Source organism: Metarhizium album (assembly GCF_000804445.1).
Source record: "Metarhizium album ARSEF 1941 chromosome Unknown scaffold_6, whole genome shotgun sequence".
In the NCBI taxonomy this organism is placed as follows: domain Eukaryota; kingdom Fungi; phylum Ascomycota; class Sordariomycetes; order Hypocreales; family Clavicipitaceae; genus Metarhizium; species Metarhizium album.
In genome coordinates, this window is record NW_024467580.1 from 297980 (window position 1) to 320086 (window position 22107).

General features: G+C 52.7%; 4 protein-coding genes across 4 annotated transcripts in view; 2 read left to right on the forward strand and 2 right to left on the reverse strand.

Annotated features, from left to right (window-relative positions):
- The window catches only part of MAM_03220 (nitrogen response regulator), a gene marked incomplete at both ends in the record, with an annotated part of 3422 nt that extends 2391 nt beyond the window's left edge, over positions 1-1031 (reverse strand). Inside the window, 2 exons of the mRNA XM_040822019.1 lie at positions 122-470; positions 625-1031. Coding sequence (XP_040679824.1) covers positions 122-470; positions 625-1031 — 756 coding nt within the window. The remainder of the gene's footprint in view (positions 1-121; positions 471-624) is intronic.
- Positions 1032-6264: 5233 nt separating this feature from the next.
- MAM_03221 (C-5 cytosine methyltransferase) lies at positions 6265-8289 on the reverse strand (the record flags this gene model as incomplete). Its single annotated transcript, XM_040822020.1, has 1 exon — positions 6265-8289. The coding sequence occupies one exon, from the start codon at positions 8287-8289 to the stop codon at positions 6265-6267; it is 2025 nt and encodes a 674-aa protein (XP_040679825.1).
- A 1547-nt stretch (positions 8290-9836) lies between these two features.
- Positions 9837-16042, forward strand: MAM_03222 (uncharacterized protein; the record flags this gene model as incomplete). Its single annotated transcript, XM_040822021.1, has 2 exons — positions 9837-10189; positions 10252-16042. The coding sequence occupies 2 exons, from the start codon at positions 9837-9839 to the stop codon at positions 16040-16042; spliced, it is 6144 nt and encodes a 2047-aa protein (XP_040679826.1).
- Positions 16043-19582: 3540 nt separating this feature from the next.
- On the forward strand, positions 19583-21886 carry MAM_03223 (uncharacterized protein; the record flags this gene model as incomplete). The annotated part of the gene is made up of 1 exon (XM_040822022.1): positions 19583-21886. The coding sequence occupies one exon, from the start codon at positions 19583-19585 to the stop codon at positions 21884-21886; it is 2304 nt and encodes a 767-aa protein (XP_040679827.1).
- Between the last annotated feature and the right edge of the window lie 221 nt (positions 21887-22107).

A 22107-nucleotide genomic window follows, 5' to 3' on the forward strand; every position in this document is an offset into this window, starting at 1 on the left:
AAACAAAAAAAAAAAAAAAAAAAAAGGAAGGACTGCAACATGAGACACTTGGGATTTTACAATGTGGCAGAGACATTGAGGCATATAAAGTTGGCAAAATAGAATGGGGGATGCCACTCACACGACGCTCATCAATGCTGGTCTTGCGTTGGTGACGTTGGACGTAGTTGAATTCATTGTTACCCGTTCGTTGGTAATGGGGTACAGACTGAGGGACAAAGTGGTTGGAAGAGGAAGACGGCTTGCGAGTCTTGATGGGAATTCCTGAAGCCGATAGCGCACATGCACTTTCACGCCTGGGAGCTGGCGGCGGGGACATGAGGCCTGAAGGGGTAGCGACATTTTCCGAATAGATGAAATCGTCGAGATTCATGGCGTCCGCGCCGGCGGCGGCATTGATTTCTGTAGACTTTCGCAATTGAGCAATTCCACTGGGCGCATTATGGGATGCTCCTGATGGGAGGTTGAGTCTAGACAGCCGGGGTGGGCAGATGAGAAAGCCCTTCTTTGTTAGCCAAAGTGCTCCGGCCAAGATGATGCAATAGGAACGGACAATGGCGGTTGCGGGGATTCAAACACGGTTTCACATGCATGCGACTGGATAAAATATGAAAAACCACATACCGGGCCTGTTGGTCTGTTTGCCGACGGGCCTCATCCTCCTGCTTCTGCTTGCGCATGCTCAGAGCCATCATGCGCCAGGTGAGGTTCTCGAGGCGCTGTTGGTTCGGCAAATGCTGCTTCGTCTTGGTGAAGAACTTCCAGACCTGAGCGGCAAGCGGGTCGTCGCGGCGAAGCTGGTCAATGGACGGGGAGTCTTCGGCGGCGGCATTGTCGAGAGATGGAAACAAGGCGCTACCAAGCAACTTGTCGTTGGCGATGGCAACGGCCTGGATCAATTCCGAGTTGGCAGCGTCGAGGCCGAGGGGCTGGCGGCCGGGCCCTCCATGCTCGTCGGCATCACCACCACGGCCCGGATGATGGGGCCGGCGAGGAAATCGAAAGTCGTGTTCTGTCATGGTGGGATCCATGGCGACAACAGGCCCAGGAGCGGCCGGGGACGTCGCGAGGCGGATGGGTATATGGGACGAGGTGAAGTGGTGGGTGAAGCAAAAAGACTACAAGGCCGAGAGGAGAGAGCGGGAGGAGGCGGACAGACGAGTGCAGGCAGGCAGGAGCGACAGAAAGACCCAAGAGAGAGGCGCGTGTAGTCCATCCGTACTCGGTACTCGGTAACTACCAGCTGGGAGAGGGGAGGGGGGGCTGCTGTCCTCCGGTAGAGGCGCCGTTCTGCAGCACCCAGCATTGAACCATGGACCGCTGGTTGCAGACGCAGAGGGCGGACCTGGACGTCTATGGGGCATCTGGGGCATCCGGGGCATCTGGAGAATCCAGAGCGATGACGGAGAGAGCCGGAATGGCGGCCAGTCAGTTGTCGGTCGCTCACCTGCGCACTCAGCTCGTGCAGGCTCCTTACTTGAGTCTCAAGGACTTACGTGCCCTTGGTCCTTGCTTTACTTACGTGAGTAAGTTATTGTACAGCTTTTGTCCTGGCGGCGGTATTTCGACGTTGTTATAGCAAGTACCTGAGTACTTCCCGGGTACTCCGTACTTGAATGTACAAATCACGGCCATCAGCTGCAGCAGCAGCAACAGCGGGAGCGCACATGTGGATTGACAAAAACTACTAAAAACAGAGTACTTCATCCAGACAAGACTGCCTCACACCAGTCAACGTTGACTTGACCTTCGAGCCGCCCAGGCCACCCAGGCCCTGGGCCCAGCGTGCGGAGCATTTGTCTCACCATCCGCCGAAAGTCCGGCCGCTCGGCGGGTCCCGAGGTCTCCAGCCAGGCGCTGGGGGCCACTTGGCAACACCTGGGCTTTTATTACCAAGTACATAGTACTAAGTAGGTAAGTACTTTGGTATTTGATTACGGAGTGCTTCCCAGGCGCAGTTGGTAGGCCGCGACCAACCAACTCGGCGGTACGGAGTAGTGATACCTTGAAAGCATTCATGTCTACTCCGTACATGGCCCAGAAGACGGGCGCAGAATTGAATCGTCCGCGTTCCACGGCGACTCTTTGCTTTCATCGGGAAAACGTCGACGCGCAAATTTTCGTCTATGCAGTGTTTCCGTGGTCCTCGTGCGCGAATAGTATCGCAGTGGAAAATCGACCACGGCACCGCACAGTTTTTAATATGCCAGTCCACTCCGTAATGCTCCGTACATGCTCCAACGGTGCGCACAGCACACGCAAGCTCCCGACGGAAGGAGGGAAGGAGCATTCCATGTTCCGCCTGCGGAACCTCAGTCAGCGAGCCCGAGACAGCCCACGAGCGACGGTTTTTTCAATGCGGTGCCATTCGAGTCCAATGACAATAACAACCATAAAGTATTCCATCCAACGTCCATCACCAAAAAAAAATAGCCTCCTTTCCAACAATTTCCAACACGCTCAACCCAGCCTCCTGCTGTTATATGCAGACAAAGGCGCTGGCCGGCTTACTCGATCTGGTTACGTCCGCCTCGCCTGCCAACCCTGAACCCTGCTAGTGTCTCAATTGTTGCATCTTCAGCATCATCAACACCACCACCTCTTTTTTTTTTCGAGAGAGAGAGATCAGAGGTGTTATGAAGGGCCACAATGGTCCATCCCTCCCCTCGCACTCGGTGAAGATGCAGGCCAGGTTCTTTGACATGTCTTCCCACGGGTATCTGACGACAGGAGGATAAGGCTTGCCTGCGAGATGTGGTGCGACGGGAAATCACCACTCTTATGTTCCGCACCGAATGCTACACACACACACACACGCTCACATACAAACACGTACACACTCTCACATACGCACACACTCGATCTCTCTCTCTCTCTCTCTCTCTTCGCTCTCTCGCTCCCTCCCTCTTTTCCCTTTCCACTTTCCAGCCCCAGTCCTGATTGCTGCAACCACAACCTGCCTCGTCAAACTATTGGCGACCACAACACCACAAACAATGTCCTCGCAACTTTGCACTTCAGCAACCCCATCAAGGCTTGTTTGAGAGCGCCAACTGAATTTCAGAACCACCAGCTGCCCTACCGGCTGAGGCTACAGCACGCAATACGTTTCAGTACCCCTCATTGCTTGCTTGGACTCGTTCGTCCGCTTTTTATCCATGTGCAGCCGATGGAGCACACACTACTCACAGAGCTGAGCGCCAGCGTCGTTCTTGGCCACTAGTTCCGACGGTCGACAGTATTGCATTATCCTGGCTTTTGGCATGTGCTTCTCACGTGGTGGCGGGTGGGGTTATTCGAGAGGACTCTGTCTGGAGAGGAGAGTCTCGGCTTCATGGGCAGGGAACTGCTGCGGTCCGCAATATTTGACGTCCTTTGTACAACAGCAGGCCTGCATGTTTGAATCAAGGTTGCAGCAGCAGCCACCCATGGTCATTACTCGGGGCAGGCACAAAAGAGATGCTTTTTCTCCCCGTTCCAGATTGCCGTCCGTTGTGGACGGGCCCTGCGAATTCAGAGGATATCCGTGCAACGACGGTCCCTGGGCGTCGCAATAGATGGGTGGATACGTGGGACCCTTGGAGCGACGACGATGATGATGATGGGCTGCTTTGACCCACGCCGCTCACGTCTCCATTGCCACCAACTTCTAGCATTCGGCCTACCCTTCAACGTGGCTGGTGGCGTTGCGCCTCCCATCAAATCGTCCCTGCCCCCTTGCTCACCCGCCAGGAGACGCCCGGGTTCTCGCCGCTCTGCCCCATTGGTCTTTGCCCCAGCCCGACACCGGACCTCGTGTTAGTCTACAGTTGGCCTGGCCTGGCACGGAGTGTTCAAAAGTCCAAGTACGGCGTACTCGGTCGGTGAACGGGCAGCCGCTTGGTTGTCGACGTCTAAACTCGCGACAAGGTGGTCGTTGAGAACGACTCCCAACGTACGGAGTGCCACTGGTGAATATGCCACGAATATTGGTTGGCGAGGGGAAGATGCTTGACCGTTTGGAACAAGTGCTACCCACGGCAACTTGACAGTCTCATCGCTTTGCAGCCACTACAACCATGTGTGCTGCATTTGCGGCACGTTCGTGCATATTACTGCGTTGCATCTGAGATGTAAGTCTTGCTTTAAGGATCGACCCGCATCCGGACCGCAGGCGATGCTACTTGCAAGGAGTCCTTTGTTGTCCTGTCATATATAGAACCGTGTGTTCTCCGTACTCCGTATTGGACAATCAATTTGTCTTGTGACACAGCAGCTTCAGCTGCCACCACGCGGCTGCACCAATATGGGCCAGCCCTCATCCCGGACTTTCACTGCGCCATAAACTGGCTGGCTGGCATGATTGACTAGTGGCTATTTTCCGCAGGCAGGAAGGAGGTGGCGCGGCATGCTCTTTAATTGCAGCCTTAGACTCATCCGGTCAGTTCTCGCGCTCAATGTTCAAGACTTCAAAAAGTTCCGTACCAAGAAGAAAGGACTACTCCGTTCTGACATCAAGATCGTTCAACCACGTCACCAAGAACGGCTCTCCGCCCCAGTCGGTCGATCGGTTCGTGGTCCCAGCCGCGTGGGCGTCCTTGCGCTTTACAGAATACTCGGGCTCGTGCTACGAGCCTACTTGCGCTCCGTACACGGATATACATAGTTACTACATACAACCTAGCAGCAAGCCGGCTATGCCAATGGCTGCTTGTGATTCTGAAGGGGGCAAGTTTGTCCCCGCGACTATAGGTTTGACCCGGTGCATATTTGTTGACTCCTCGACGATCAACCTAGGTGGCAGTGGACGGACGGACTCGAGTGGGATAATCCCACGCGCCATCGAGACCAACCGGACTTGCATGCGCCTGAAAGATTCAAAAGCCACGTCCGTTGTCAGATACATGGCTGTGATGAAACGCGAACCCGCGTCCCCTACCATCGAGGCCCACCAGCCGCTGGCTCACACTACCGGACTCTGCTTTTGCTCTTGATTTCCGTGAATCCAGCCGACAATACGGAGTAGTTCCGATATCAATGCTGGCAATACGATTCTCTCAGCCGCGGCCTTCTCCCCTAGTCATGCTATCTTGTCTCATGACCAGTCAGAAACACGAAAATCCAGACACGGCTTGGCATGCCTGGCATGACTTGATGCCGTGTCCACGCTGCCAAGCATAACCCACCATTCTCCGACCAGGACCTCGGAACTGGGCTTACAAGGGCACATGGGCTGTGGCTGACCGATTCCTGGGGACCATTTGGCTGATAGTGGCTTACATATAGGCGAGTGTTCTCGATTCGTCGTGGCTCTAACTAGTACTCCGTTCCGCGTCGGAAGCTTGTGATGGGGGTTGCCGATTAATTGATGACGGAGTAGTGCCGGCGTCGCGCCCGGCCCACTCCCGAACAGGTTTTCTCGAGCAGACTCATTCGTTCAATGTTATCGGCAGATTATCGAGTATCTGCTGTATTTATTTGAAGTCAATTTCTACCTTGTCAACAGCATCTACATACACAGAATCACCCATGCGCGGAAAACGACAGACTGAGAACGACACTCTTTGTTTTTAAAGAACCAGTGAAGCGAAGAAGAACGGAAAGACAAAATCCCGTATCAAGATGGCGTCGTTGTTTACAACAACAAACCCCGTTTTTTTCTAATCCAGTCCAGGAGATTCAAGGCCGGTTCCTCGGGCGTTCATGCCGTGGTTTCGTTGCCTTCGAAGGTTTAAACCATTTGCGACTGCCAGTCAAGTCTCATCTCAATACCAAGATCAACATCATGCATGTCTAGCCTAGCCTATGCTTGTCCAGGGCCGTCACCAATAAACGAGTTATTGCCAGTGGAACATGCAAAAGCCGGACTCACAAACTCTGCGAGCAACCTTAAAAGAGATGCAGTTGTGACCGGTAGCCCAGCCATCATTCGATATATATATATAGTAGCTCGCATTTCGACATGAATGGTAACGTGTCTATCTTGCGGCAAATAAGGCAAGACTGTGATGCTGTGTCCATTGAGCTGGCCACTGCCATTCCAAACAGATACACCATAGAGCTGCAGTGAGCTTGGGCATTATTGAATTCAGGCTGTGGAGCATTATGCAACCAGATGACGATAGAAAAGGGAAGTGCCGCTGTTGTACAGACATCTGCTGCAGCTGCGTTCCTCGCATCGCGTGCACTTCAGCCATCGGAAAGAAGCGCATTACTACCCTAGAATATGCATTACAGCCCTCGGTCTTCAGTACTCGAAGAAAAACAGAGGCATAACTGGGCTACTCAGGTCCTGGGCACCTTAAACCGGCCTTGTGGGAAGTCGATCCGGAGCCTCCCCCCCCCCGGACGTGGTGATGGCGAGGACGTAATAATACTGGTCTGGGCTCCAGATGCGTCTTCCCTGGTCAGGTCAATGATATGGTCCATGATGCTCGGCGAGTCTGAATCACTGATGCCAAAATCTGGCATTTCTGCGTCAATCATTATCACATCACTCGTCTCGGGTTGATGCGGCTCGACACGGTCCTGTTGCAGCAGCCAACTTTCCAAATGCTTATACAGGAGCTTGACGCAGCTTGGAGGAAAGGCGTTGCCTATCTGTCTTTTCACGGCGACGGCAGTTCCACGGAATTTATGGGCCTTTGGGAACCCTTGCAACGAGGCATACTCTCTTAGAGTAAAGTTTCGTGTTCCGTCCGGATAGTAGAAATCCGCGTAGCTAGCTCGTATGGTTCCTAGCAAACTGTCGAAGTTTAGACGGGGTCTCCTTGTGGGGAACCGGGCGGCGGCTGCAAGGTTGTGCAGATTGTCGCCCACCTGAATTGTGTTGAGAACTTGCCGAATTGTGGTGTACGGACGCAGCCCGTTTCCTCCGGTTTTAGAATGCGTCGCCGGAGGAAAGCCTGGTAACTGCTCTCCTGGTCCTGCGGCAATGATCACAAGTCTCCTGCGTGTTTGGGCCAAACCCCAGGTGCACAATGCCACAACCTTCCATCGAACAGAGTACCCAAGCTGCGTCAGGTCTCCAATGAGCGTCCGGAAGTGCGGTTGATGTCGATCATGAGTTAGTCCAAAAGTCTGCTCCATAGTGATGAGTCTCGGGCGCAACCTCTTCACGAGCGCAGAGCTGCTTAACTGCGCCAACTTGTTGTCGTCGTCTCGGCTGCAAGGTCGCGTGTGCGCTGGGGAGAAGTACTGACATGGCGGAGACATGTGAAGCACATCTGGTCGAATGGACGTGTCATCGGTTTTGGTGATGAATTCGTCGATGGCTAGTTTGTGAAGCTCTGTCTCGGGGAAATTTAGAGAATATGTTTGCCACACATCTGGTGATTTGTCGACCGCATGGATAACCTTGAATCCCGCATTCTGAGCCCCCCTTGAGACTCCCCCAGCGCCCGAAAAGGCATCAAATAACGTATATTTCTGGTTTTTTACTCGAGTTTTTCTAGCCCGCGTTCCCGAAGTATCGGTGATATCAATGCCCCGAGCGGCGTAGTCTTGGCCCGGAATCCAAGAACCTCCTCTGGTGAGGCCGCCCCTCCATCTATTACAGAGTATCTCTTCGTAAACAAGATATTGGCGGTCCAAAACTTCTTGAGCCGATATCCGTTCAAAAACTTGTTCCAGAGTTCTTGGAGCCGAGCCGTCACCGAAATATACCATCCATTTCCACCGACAGATCAAATTGCCTGACTGTTCAATGTGGCGCCTAAGCGCCCTGGTTCCGCCTCTGATGGACTGACGGAATCGCATGTCCTGTAACGCAGAATGTTCTGGGAACATTGCGTTTGTAATAATGAGGTGTCGTCGCCTCACAATTTGGTCTTCTTTTACATCAATCAATCGTGCAGACTCGTCGGGGGCGGGTCCGTTTTGTTGCTGAAAATGCAGCATCATGCAAACTTCATTGAGCTTCTTGGGAAGCCAGCCGAAAACATTTCGTGTTCTCGTAAAAGGAACACCTCGGAAATTTCGCTCAGATGGTGTATCCATGGAAATCTGCATCACTTGGATGAAGTCTGCTCGGTAATCACCAATCATGGCATTTTTGACTTCGATCACATCCCCAATCTGAATGGTTTGCTGCGAGAGAGAATTGGTTTGACGCTGGTTTCCTGCACGGCTAGATGTCTGCGTTTGTGTGATACTTCCGACCTTGCTGATCCAATCTATGATGTGGGCATCGCTACTGCGGTCTGGTTCATCGTCCTCGAGAGCAAGCGTATGTGATGAAGCCACGCTGGCGCTTCTGGCACGCTGACAACCTTCTTCAAGACAGACTACCGAAAGAGTTGCCATCACCATCCTGGAATCTAGGGACTGTGTCGGGGACAACCTGATGACTATCGAAGCACAGCTGGCCTGTGCTGAAAGGGGAGGAAGTCGTGTGGTTTGTCAAAGAGGCGGCTTTCCGGAGGAGCCATCAATCCCTCAGTTGAACTGTAGGTCTGAAAACGAGCTCAGAAACTTGACTTGAATGGGCATGAGAATAGCAAATGGAGACAGATGGCAGAATGTCGATGTTGAGCCAGATCATCTCGTGTCACAGAGTGGACATGCATGCAGCCTCGGTCAGTAATAATTGAGAGATGAGAGATGCAAGAATGTAAAACAACTACCAATCCATCTCATTGCTTGTGGTAAGAGCTGTTTGCTGCTCGCTGCTTGCCATTTGCACAGTCAGGCATTATTGAATGCTCCCTTTGAGAAGATTGTCACTTTTGGTTCATTATGCGTTGACTATTAGGATGGAAGATACGACGATGCCGCCGCGGCTCGGGATAATTGGTGAGACGAGCCATGTTGGACATGATGACGCTGTGCAAACTGCCGCTTGAACATCCCCATCCAACCACCGAGGTAAATGCCATATTTGGTTCAAGACATTGTTGGCACTGGTTGAAGAAGGTTCGTAGCAGTGACCCTAGTTAAAAGTCTGCACGTTGCCAAGGCTCTGTCGAGGCCAGCGAGTAGTAGTCTGTAGAATTCGCAAGCCTAGGTGCACAGGATTTGCTGAGAATATTCATTCAATCGCCCGAGGGCCGAAGAATAAATGAGGGAAAGCACCCTCTTGAGCAGGTAACTCTCCTGGCGCCATTTTCTCATGGTGACTGATTATATGCGATAGAGTAGTGATACTGAGAGCGCATTGAGGGCAATATGGAGGCGCTGCTCAAACACAGATGTACTGACAATACGCGAAATACCTAGTGTGCGAGAGCCGCCGGTTAAGCATTCAAAATGTCCAACAGTTGATGGAGCCTGCTTTGTCCTGAGCGGCGTGGTTGTGTGATGTTGAGCAATGACGAGCGATGAGGTTGAAGAAGATTGGGAGTCAGTCAAGTCCGGCGTGCACGGACCAGCCTGCACGGACCAGCCTCACAACGCGCCACGCCCTCAACCAACTCACCACATACAGGCAGGGCAAGCAGTTCCTGCCGCCATCAACCTGCTTCGAAGTATCTTCTCCAAAGTCGGCGCCTCAACTTCCAGGCATCACCCGCGTGGCTCTTCTATCAACTCCCAAACAAAGGTTCTTGGGCTGCATTTATGGCGCGGCAGAAGTGTTGCATATTGATAGAGCTGCATGGGACCGGAAGCTGGCAGGTTTCCCGCCTGAATTAATTTCGATTTCTACGATCGTTTACCCTTTCCACCTGCCACAACTCCGACCTTGCCGGGTCTATCTTTGAGTCTCGGCTCTATAGAAGAAAGACGAGGCAGGCCACCTGAATACAGCGAAAGCGTGCCTCTAGAGCGCCAAGTTCTGCATACGAGCCTGGATAAGTTCCTAGCGGTCCTGCCCTCGCTTGGCAGATGCTGGGGCATGGGCACGAGATCCCAACGCCAACATGTCGGATCTTAACGAGGAGCTGGCAAAGTGGTACGAGGAACTCCAGAAACTCCCCCATGACTGCCATCTACTCTGCCCGAAAATCAACTCCGACGATCGCGAGAACTACAAAACCTTTGACGACCCGGAATCCCAGATCACCGTGGAGAATAAAAAGCAGCGTATCCAAGATGGCCGTCACCGCGTCGAAATCACGTACTGGAACAGCTTGATCTTTGGATTTGATAAAAGCGAGGCGGGCAAATGGGCTGAGGAGTTCAAAGATAGGCTTGAGGATGGACTGAGGAGTTGCTCCGAATGCGTCCTCAATTGGCATATGCAACGCCAGCTCCATCTCCAAAAGTTTTCCGAGTGCGTTGCTGATTTTCCACTACTTGATTTGCATAGAACAAGGGACCTTCTGACAAGAACAGAAAATGGAACGAACAAGTCATCGAACACATTGAACAGATGTTGAATCGAGTCGATATCGCCAGAATTAGTTGCCATCTTGAATGGGCCAAAGAATACATCGCCAAAATCGAATCAAGGGGCGATGTTTTCAAAAAAACGCAGTTAGGAGAGAAGCTACCCGAAGTACTCATTGCAGTTTATGAGACCCTCTGCTGCATGCCGTTCATGTCAAGCCCTGAACAACGCGCAGTTTTTCAGTACGTCTTCCTGCGGTTGCAAGGGAAGAGCTATCTCAAGCTGGGGCGGAGCGATCCACTCCCTGGCATGACATACTTCTTATTTGATCAAAAGAATGAGTCCCGTCGAGATTGGGCAAAAGAGAACTGGAAATCCATCGACTCGAAAGCAATGACGGAGGCCCAGTTTGACTGGGCCGTGAGCAATGGGTTGACCAGTGCGATAGATGACATTGCCAGGATCCAAGTTACCCCTCAGCTCTCGAGTGAAGAACGCCTGGCTATTGAGCGTTTCTGGGAAGGATTCGAAATCGTTTTGACTAAGCTGCCGGAAAACCTGATTCACAGCCGTCTCCGAAGTCTGGAATTGCGCCAGGGCTCAAGCATTTACGACTTGCTATTTCGTCATATCCAGACCTGCACCTCGGAAGGCATGCTAGTTGTGACGATTCGAGTACTAACAATCTTCTTAAAAGACTATCCCAAAGCCTTTTGGGATGTAATCGGTGATGCCAGGCCAAACGTAATTGCCGACCTGCTCTTTGCTAGTCCCGTTTACAAAACTCTGCTTCGCCAATCTCTCGACGACTGCTGGACTGGCTTCAGCATGGATTCAGATGTTGTACCTTTTCCTACATCCTGGATTCAACCTTGGCTCATGTCTTTGAGTCGTGACCGTAGATATGATGCTTGCGAGGTTCTAATGCACACTCTATTTGCGACTTTGGCAAAGGATCCATTCATCGGAGAACCGGGTCAAGCAGCATGTATACGTGCTGGCTTTGATGCCATCAATTTTACCCTAAAGTCCTTCCTAGATCCCAGTACACAGACTGCATCTGGCACAACTCATCTATACGCGGGTTGCGCCTTCGATCTCGTCGTAAAGAACAAGGACCTCATACTGGGGAGCCTGCGGCCACCACCAGATTCACAAGAGGGTTGGACGACTTTCAGGGTCTCCGACGCCGCCATGTCAGTCTTAAACGCCGCTATGAAATTGGACATGAAGATGTTCTTGGAGGAGTTCCAGGCTATTCACAACAGAAAGCAGCTCCAATCAACAATTGTCCGAGATTCAAAGGCTTTCTGGGAAGGCGTTGTGGAAATATTCGACTCCTCCGGAGATCAAGTGGCCTTGGCAAAGTCTGTCTTGGTGTCCCTTGGTCCTCTCATCTCAGTCGAACAGATACGACCACGCAAAACCATCAACAAACTAGATGAGTCTGGCCAACGATTCAACACATCACTCAGTAGCATTGCCGACGTGCTAGCGAGGATTCTGGGTCGAATATCCGAGGTGGATGCCACCGATTTGAATCTTCTTTTTGCAGACCGGTTGCCATTCCAGGTTATTGTAGGGCTGTCCGTCCACGACGATTCTAACTTGGCCGAAGGCTCAGCCGAAATTCTCAAGAGCTGGACCGGTGAGTTATCACGAAGTGGCGCCATAGAGCACATGTCTCAGCTCCATCCGGAACAAACTCTATCATCCATCGTTTGGACGCTGGAGAGAATCCTCAAACCGCCATTTCCTTGGGGCCCTATCCGCCCTCTGCTCAATATGAGCAGGGATGTTCTCAGAGGATTGTCCGACCCGACTTCGGGTGTCCTCAGAACAAAGACTCTCAATTCAAAGTCTGTCGCTATAGTGCTGCGCTGGTGGAACGAGCAGTGGCGATTTGTTTCAAAGTCTTGTCTCAACATAGAATCCTGGTCACATTTAGTTCCAAATGCGATTATGACCGAGTTCTGTCGGGAAATCATGGAACTAGCCGAAGCTCTTATCGCGGAAGACGGTCTTCTCACTTCTGCTACTACTTTAGGCAAGACTGAACAAGAAGTGATGCCAATCATTCTTGGGCCGGCGAAGGAGAACTTTCGGGGAATGGAGAACATGATTCGCCTGAAAGATAGGTGGTTGGTTGACGTTACGGTTCGGGTCCTCTGCAAGATTTTGACCAGACTTCGGGAAAATGAATTGGAAATCAATGCCGGGTCGCGAATGCTCATAACAGACGCTTGCGTTCCCACCGGAACTAACGGGAAATATCTCCGAACAACGAACTTAACAGACCAACAACGAGCCGAATTGCTTCAGGCCCTCGGTCATGATGAAGAAGTTCAAATAATCCAAATTGGAACAGCAACGAGTGTTTCGGATCGGACAGCTTCTGTACGCATGGAGAAGTCCAAGAAGCAAAGCAAACTGGATGCTTGGTCCAAGTCTGCGCCGCCTGGAATTCCTTCTGATAAGACCGGGAGGTCCAATAGAGATGACGTTCTGGAAATTAGTAAATCTGCGGATAGTCCGATTCTCAAGCAGCTTGCGGCGCAGCAGGCAAGGGCTAAGGCCAAAGGCCCTGACATGAAGGCCATTTCGGCATTGAAGGAAAGCAGACAGAGAGAAAAGGCCGAGAAAGCCAAGAGAGATGCTGAAGCTATCGCGAGAGCCAAGAAGATTCGGGGAGAAACCGTCTCAGGGGAAGGATCTGGAACCCAGAGTCTTGAAGTGCCAGGCAAAGGCAACGCGAGGAGTGAAATCATGGTCAACAGCTCCGATGAGGAATCAGACGATGACGGCGCGGATTCTGACTCAGACGAGCAACTTGCAACGTTGAGCACTGGTGGTCAGAAAGGTCTTGACGAACATGAAAAACGTCGGCAGCAGGCCCTCCGAGACCGACTCCGCAGGCCGGTCAAGAAAATCCGTCAGCAGCGTTCAGTGAAGGAAATGAGAGCTCGCTTGATACCTCCTATGGATAGACTTCACAACACTATTTTAGCATGGGACATTTTTCACCAAGGCAGCGACCCTCCTAATGGTCCAGCTGCTTCCGAAGTTGCTACCAAGTATCCCGATCCGCGGTCGTATCAGGCAACGTTCTTTCCTTTGCTTGCTTCCGAAGCCTGGCGTTCTTTTGTGACTGCAAAGGATGAGATAACGGCTCAGTCTTTCGGCATGAAACTCGCAAGCAGAGCAAACGTTGACAGCTATTTGGAGGTTGCCTTTACTTTACCTGTTGTTCAAAATCGTGAAAGAGGGGTCTCTGAAGGAGATATACTCTTGGTCTCCGAGGCGGAGAGCCCTCTCCAAAGTCCTACCTCAAAACACTGTCTAGCTAGGGTTCACCGAATTACGTACAAGAAGGATCTTGTCGAAATCACATACCGTGTCGCATCACGTAACAACCAGCTGTCGACCGTATTAATGCCCGGTGCCACTGTGCACGGCGTCAAGATAACGAATATGACTACCATCGAACGAGAATACGCCGCGCTGGAAAGCCTACAGTACTACGATCTCATGGACGAAATCTTGAAAGCTGAACCGTCACCAATTCTTCGATATGGGGAGGAAAAGATCTCCAACGCCATGCAAAATTGGACCCTAAACCATGGTCAGGCAGTGGCGGTCCTCGGGGCTCAAGACAACGATGGCTTTACCCTTATTCAAGGACCGCCTGGAACCGGCAAGACCAAGACCATCACCGCAATGGTTGGATCATTGCTCTCAGAACAGCTTTCCCAAGTCTCGAACGGCGTTCCTGTGGGTGCGCCATTTCGCCCCTTGGCTGGTGTGGTAGCTGCTGCTCAAGGCCGGCCCAAAAAGCTTCTTGTCTGCGCCCCCAGTAACGCGGCCGTTGATGAATTAGTTCTCCGTTTAAAGAGTGGCGTCAAGACTAGCAGCGGAAAAACGAAGCCTATCAATGTGCTTCGTCTCGGCAGGACCGATGCTATCAACGTTGCCGTCAAGGATGTCACGCTTGACGAGCTTGTCCGAACTCGACTGGAAGGCGACAACACCAAAGACAAAGCCAAAGCTGAAAGAGACAAACTTCACGAAGACGCGGCAAAAATCAAGGAAGAGCTTGCGGAAATTAGACAGCTCCTTGATGAGGCCCGTGCACAAGACAATCGCAGCACACAAAACATTCTTTCCCGCAAATTTGACGAACTCAAGCGGCAACAAATGAACATTGGTAAACAGATTGACGCGAACAAGGATAGCGGCAATTCCCTCGCTCGAGAGATGGAGATGCGTCGCAGACAAGTGCAGCAGGAAATCCTCAACTCTGCTCATGTGCTTTGTGCAACACTCAGCGGCAGTGGGCATGAAATGTTCCGCAACTTGGATGTCGAGTTTGAAACCGTCATCATCGATGAAGCTGCTCAGTGTGTTGAACTTAGCGCCTTGATTCCACTCAAGTATGGGTGCTGCAAATGTATACTTGTAGGAGACCCGAAGCAGCTTCCCCCAACTGTCTTGTCTCAGTCCGCAGCACGTTTTGGCTACGACCAGAGCTTGTTCGTTCGAATGCAGCAGAACCATCCGAAGTCAGTCCATCTACTCGATATGCAATATCGAATGCACCCGAAGATTAGCATGTTTCCCAGCAAGGAATTCTACGAAGGACAGCTCCAAGATGGGCAAGATATGCTGCAGCTTCGGCAGCAGCCTTGGCACCAGAGTGCTCTCCTTGGCCCTTATCGGTTCTTCGATGTGGAGGGTGTCCAAGAGAAAGGAAGAAAGGGTCAATCACTGGTCAACACCAGAGAACTGGAGGTTGCCATGGAGATGTATGACCGTTTCAGCAAGGAGTACAAGCAGTGTGATCTTACAGGCAAGATTGGCATCATCACCCCCTACAAAGCTCAACTGTTTGAGCTGAGGAGTCGCTTCACAAGCCGATATGGAGAGAATATCACCGATATTATTGAGTTCAACACTACAGACGCCTTTCAGGGTCGAGAATGTGAAATTATCATATTCTCCTGCGTACGAGCCAGCTCTACAGGCGGCATTGGTTTTATGACGGACATTCGCCGTATGAATGTTGGGTTGACTCGTGCCAAATCATCATTGTGGATCCTGGGAGACTCCCGAGCACTGGTACAGGGTGAGTTCTGGAAGAAACTGATCGAAGATGCCAAGGCCAGAGACCGATACACAAAGGGCGATATACTGCGCATGTTCAGACGGCCTTTGAAAAGAGCCAGTCCGCCCGCCTACCAAGCGTCTCAAATGGGGTCTCCCAAAGATATCGAGATGCTCGACGCCCCGGCAGCAAATGTCATAGCGGACGGTGTAGAAAATATCAAATCAACATCCTCTGCTGGCTCCCCGGCCCCGAGCAATGGAAGCCCATCTTGGAAGACCTCTGACAGCAGTATACCCAAAGTTGTTCCACGCGGAGCGGGTCTACCTGTAATACACACGTCAGAGAACCAAGCCTCTGAGCAAAAGAAGCGACCGCTGGACGGGTCAGACTCTGGACAGCACGCAGCAAAGAGAGTAGTAGGTGGCCCATCCGTGGCGGCACAAGGCACTAGCAACCAAGCACGGATTTCTAATGAGACAACAGATTGCGAGCACGCAGCGAGGTGGCCTGATGGGCAAATTCGGACAAAACCATATCAAACAGACGAAGCCGCCTCCGGCACCCAAAGACCCTTCGGCAATGTCAGTCCTCGGGATGGTACCTCCGGAACGACCCCCTCCTTCGGTGACGAACTCGACGACTCCTCCGATTCAGGCGTCGAATGGGTCGATGTCGAAATCGGGTCAACCTAGTGGCTCCGTGGCTGGTACAAAGGTGTGTTTGAGACGCATGTCACTGATGTCTTGGAAGGGGAGCTCACGAATGCAAACCAGGTGATGAATAAGCCCGTGCCAACGGCGCCTCGGAAGAAGGCGAAACCAAGTTTATTTGTGCCGAAAAAGCGGTGATTTCGAAACTTTTGCTTTCCTTGAACCGAAGTAGAATGACACATTGGCATTGCGAAGGCGCATACTGTAAATGGGCGGGGGAGCATTGTACAGGCGTTTTGTTTTCCCCTCTAGATGCCACTCCAGTTGCACAGATGGTGCAACGATTCAGTGCTAGATTCCAATCGGCCGGCACGCAGAGGTTCGACAGGCTCTTCAGGCATTGAATAGAGGTATATGCTGGGGACGGAGGAGAGTGAAGAGCTCAAGTCTAGCTGACGTGGCCGTTCGTACAAGGAGAAGCAGTTGCTGCGCTGCTATACGCAGTTGCACGAGAGACAACGGAAATAAATGCGTGTGCTTGTCCTCGGTCGTCGCGGTAAAAAGTAACATTCGGTGCCCTTTCCAAGTGCCCGCCGCAAGAAGGAGCGTTGAAATGTCTCAGCCGACTACAGCCGCATCCGTGTCTCACCCAAATGGGCACCTCCAGGCTCTCAGTCACAGCCAGAGACACGGACAGAGGCCAGGCCAGGCCAGTCAGTGAGTTTGGCCAGCCAGCCAGTCTTGGGGCCTCTACGGGAACTTGAAACACGGCGAGATTGTTTCCGCCGAGCGAGAAGGGCCGTACGTACAACGGTGGTCACCGTTTGTCGTCGGCGGCCAGGTAGAGGAGCCACGTCGACGACGGTGACGGAAGGAGATCCTTCTGCGCGGGCGACTTGCTCTGCTCGTCTTTTCCCTGGCAAGGTGGTGATGCCGATGGCGTTTGCCTGTCAACTTGGGCAAGTTGGTGGCTGCAAGAAAGCCCGGGGCCCTGGCTGATTGTTGATCTCAGATGCGATGGGATGCGTCTGTTGTGCATATGCATGTGACGCCATGTCCTTGTCTGTCGTAGTCTTGTGGTCGGCACTTCGCAATGCTACCTCGGGTACGGAGCGAGCACCTTGGTCGGTAGTCGGTAGTCCGTTATCCGTACTCCGTGCACGGCACGTACATGTGCACCCCGCGTCTTTTGTGCGTGCGTGTGTGGACGCACCTATCCAAGGTGACTTTGGACGGTGCAACTATGGGCATGTGCGGGACGCGGGATTTTCAAACGGAGTACTCCGTACCCCAGAATTGATACAGAGATGGAGGTCGGGAGACCGACGCAAGGCTGCACTGCACGGTGATGAATATTGAATAACTTATTCATGGCAGGTGGCTGGCGGTTCTGTCGGTCGTGGCTGCCGACCCAAAATGGAGCGGGAGTGGAGCCACATTGTGACGGGCCTCCATATCCGCACTACTCCATGCAGTGTACTCCGTACGCATGTGCACTATTACCCGCATTGCAGCATCATGCATTCTGCCTGCTGGCTCTCTCGCACCTCGGCTCGGCAGGCTTGCTTCTCCACTGCTTTCTACCCGTCTGCCATCAGTTGACCTAGATGTGCTCCAGATTCCGTACGGCCCAGCGACAGTTCCTTCTCCTCGCTATTGAGGGGTGCAGAACTGAGATCCCCTTTTCGTTGGGTTGGCTGGTTTGCCATGTGAGAAAACCCCGACCAAGGCCGTTTCTTTTTTTCCGGTGGTGCCCATTTCAACAAGAAGCCCGGCCATCTTGGCGAAACCACCGCAGTCATCAGTAGTATGTACGTATAGTGTACGCATTGGCTGGGACAAGGGTATGGATATCCATTTAATAATAATAATGGATAGCATCGGAGCTTTGAGCACTGGAAAGTGGACGGCGAGGACAAACACGCGAATAACCACCGCTAATGCCTGGTGGCAGTTGCATATCAACTCGTCGCCCCTCCTCCCAGATAACATCTCGGAATCCGTTGTCAGCAGCGCTCCTAGTCGACGTTTTCTTCGGACCTGATCTCTTTGATAAGCCAGCTTCCGTTCACCGACAACAGCAAGCGGTAAGCGTGATTGTTGTCGCGCGCACCCCAGTAGGGCTTGGACTCGGCCGTGTGATGGCATTGGCAGAGCTACGGAGTAGCTAATTAGCGCTCCCTGCGGCACCGCGACAACGGTCAGCCTCGCCCGATCGTCATCCATACTGTGACCCTGTCCCTGTCATTCAATCCCCTGCCATGGCATGGTCCATGGGCTAGGGCTAGGAAGAGCTGCGGCTTCGTCAACCCCCACCCCGCTAGCTAGGGCCTTTGTTTTTCTGGGCAAAAATTCCAATTCAACGGGGAGAGTTTCCGTTTGCCATTGGGCCAGACATGCGCGGGGTCAGAGCTCAACTAACTAGGAAGGACGACAAGGATACGGCATCTCCAAAGAATACAAGATTGTATTGCCCACCCGGCCAAGGGTGCCAGCACTACGCTCCAAGCACTGCGTACTGCTCTGTATGTATTGCTATCAGAGGAGGAGAGAGAGAGCGAGAGGAGGGAGAGAAAGGGACAGACTGACAACAAAGACAGAAAGACACAACGCTCTGCTCCAACAATACCACGAATAGCACCGTGTCTGTCTGTTCATGAGGCCACCAACCAGCCCCCCGGCCTGGGAAAATTTAATCAAGACCGTCGCAAGATGCGAACGCCTAACAAAGCATAGGAGGCAAAGGCCAACGACGGCTCTGTTTCACGGCCAACATGACTACCGTCCAATCGCTTGCTTTTGGACGGCCCAAGGGACCCCAGTCGCGTCTAACACCCTGCTGGATACTACCTGCGTTGTTAGCTTGCACTGCTGCTGTAAATCATGAACAGAGTCAACAGTTGCGAGAGCAAGTTCCCCGGCGTCTCAACAAGGATTCGAAAAGCCAAGGCTCTTCTTCGCCAGCTTGGGGGCCACCAGAGTTGCTCTCATATCTACCGTCTTATCCTTTCAAGTTTCTCTTGGGGACTCTGTTGTCAGCTGACATATCATCATGCACCACAATTTCTTCCTCTCCGCTTTATAAGATCGATATCCGTTCGTCGTGCCCGTACGCCAGAGCCTTTGCTTCGTTTCCGTTCCTTGGCCCAGGCTTTGCTTTTTAATTGATTCCTTGCAATACGACATACGCCTCCTCTCTTTACCCAGGTTGACGGCTAGTCTTGGTGCTTGCCTGTAAAATTTTTCTACTGCTTGGCCTGTGGTCGGTAAATTCTTGGGATTGAGACCTCTCGCCGATCCGTACCCAGCCTTTCAGTTGCTCCTGTGTCAAGAAGGCTTCTCCTGGTGAGACACGGCCTTGGTCTACGACTTGCAGCAAAACACAGATGCCTGTCTTGAGCACCGTCCAGCGAAAGACCTGTCGCAAGTTTTGTTGTTCGACTCTAGCCACTGCTGTTCTTTTGTCGAGCGCCTCGGAACTGACGGAATCCCACTTACATGCATGCAAGGGCTGCAAGCCACCAGAGCTGGGAACTGGTGTTGTTGACGAAAGAGCCATTTCTCTTATATTAGGTAGCGGATATGGCTCGTCTGGCCTCATCCAGCACGGGGTTCACGGCGTCATCAGGAGATGACGCCGACGTTTCTCTGTCACCTCTGGATCCCTACGCACCCAACTTCCATCGCCGAAGCCATACAGGCGTGGACGGGCCTCGCCGTGCTGACAAAACGTTGAATCGATCCTGCTCGGACTTTCAGTCACATGGCGTCAGCAGCAACCTCTACGCTGGCGACTTGCATGACACAATGTGGTTTGGAGCGAAACTTCGTGCTCGTCGAGCCAAAGACGACGTGGCTGCTCTAGTGGATTTTCTGAAGAATCATCCGCCGCCGCCTGACAACTTCATGTCAGTACCATACGAGGATGAGGTGGATAGCCGCGGAAGGTGGTCCAAGATCAAGAAAATGGGACGGAGGAGTAGGTCGATGCCCAAGCAACCCCGACACATCCAACTACCAGACTCGGCAGTTGCAGGCGTCACCACTGGAGGGCATAGACACATCGCCATCTCGATTCCGATTGAAGCAACTCCGTATGGGTTGGAGACACGGTCTCAGTATCCTGTCTTCACTCACGACATGCAAATGGGGACACCAAGCAAAGAATCGATCAGGACGTTCAGGAATTCAAAGGGCGTTGTTACCGTTCTGCGACCCTTGACCCAGGTGTACGAATCCGATGCTGGCTCGGTTACTAAATCTCGATGCTCAGATCTGAACTCCCAGGGACGCCGTCCTCCTCCATTACCGCCGCACAAGCCCACGAACAGCTTGACATGCCAACCCTACGATTACATTGGGACTCTCCCAACGAAATTCGATTCGCCATTACTTGATGACAGCTCGGCGCCATGGCACATCCCGCCAACTTCCTCGAAAGACGAAGGCGCGGCAAGCAAACAAAATCCGGCAGCGTTTCGCCTCTCGTCCTGTCCCGCTCGAGCTTCTAGCACGGCTGGCAATCGATCGGTGAGATATCCGCCATCTATTGATGGCTTAATATCACCGCAGGGTCAGATTGCGGAAGCGAGCAATCGTGCGTGGCTGAGATACTTTCCCAACTCGTTCGCCGATGCTCCACAACGGGCACATTCGTCAAAGAACAGAAAGCCTTTGGAAAGGACCACTATTGCTGCTAGAAGGTCAGAATCAGGGCCGGCGTACAACAGAGACTTTGGCCCGGCACCGAGCCGGTATAATAGTCAAACGCGGGAAACAGCCCCAACAACAGATGGTCTTGGCCCGTCACAGGAAGAGGACCATCGACCCACAAGCTCAGGTTCAGCGCGCAGCAGAAAAGATAAAGTCAGAGAGAAGAAGCGACGCGACATTGAGGCGGCCATGTGGAAAGTAAAAGTGAAAGCTCAGCAGCAAAAAGATGCTTCCCATGCGATGCAGCGACCATCAATTGCCCAGCCATCGGCGCGACCAGCTGCAAAGGCTTCAGATGAGGCGTCAACTGCTCTGCCGAGCCCGTTAACCTTGGCCTTGAGTGATCTCATGGTGGTGATGGATGTCGAGCCGTACTCTGTCGACGACGAAAAGGACGAACCTGTCCGACCAAAGACCGCGCCTGCAATGGAGTCTCGGGAGGAGAGTTCGGAGACACGAGTGTCCCCAACCGCTGTCGAAAAACCAAGTAACACTGCCGCACTGTCGATGTCCACGCGTGAGCCCCAGTCACAGCAAGGTGGCGCGTCAGACCGCACGTCTCTGACCCGTCGACGGGAATGGAAGGCTGTCAGGGAACAGGAGCGGAGGGCACGCGATGCCATGGCAGTGGCTAGAGCAAGAGCACAACAATTGGCCTCGGGTGGGTTGGCATATGAGAACGGCGCGGTTTCCCAGGCAGACAAGGAGGTGATGCGCTTGTATGAAGCACACAGGGAGCATCGGTTGCGAGACATGGAGCGCCGGCTCAGTAGATTGGAGCGCAATGGGGATGTCTGGCTACAAGCCCTTGTGCCTGTTTTGGAGCACATGAACAGGACCGTGGCATCTTCCAGGGACGGACCAATAGAGGACATTGGGAACTGGGCCTCGGATGGCAAGGCTTCGGGCATGACGGCAAGAAATGGCCAGGTTGCGGAGACGAAGCGGCTGACGCGGCGCCCTAGCTCATCGCACGCCAGACTGCTAGGAAGGCTGACGGATTATCCATGCTACGACGATGGGTGGAGTGGCAGTGCGAGCAGGATAGCCGACGCAAGCGGGCTGGGGACGATTGAGCCGCTGATGAGGGAGTTGGCGGGAGAGGCAAGGCGGCGGCAGGAAACGACGCAATCGCCAGTGGCGACGAATGGCGGACAGTTTCATGCCATGTGAGGTTGGCTGGGGGTTATCAGATGCCAAGAAAGTATGTTTGCAACACAGCGACTATTTCCACAATCAGGGCAGAGACCTGTAGGCTCAGGACTACGGCGTGCAAGAATAAATCAATGCACCAATGAAGGTGTCAACAGAGCCGTTGAGATGCGAGGTGCGAATTTCGCAGCCGCGAGCGTCATGTAGGGTTCCTTGCCTAGCAACTTGTGAGGTGAAGTCGG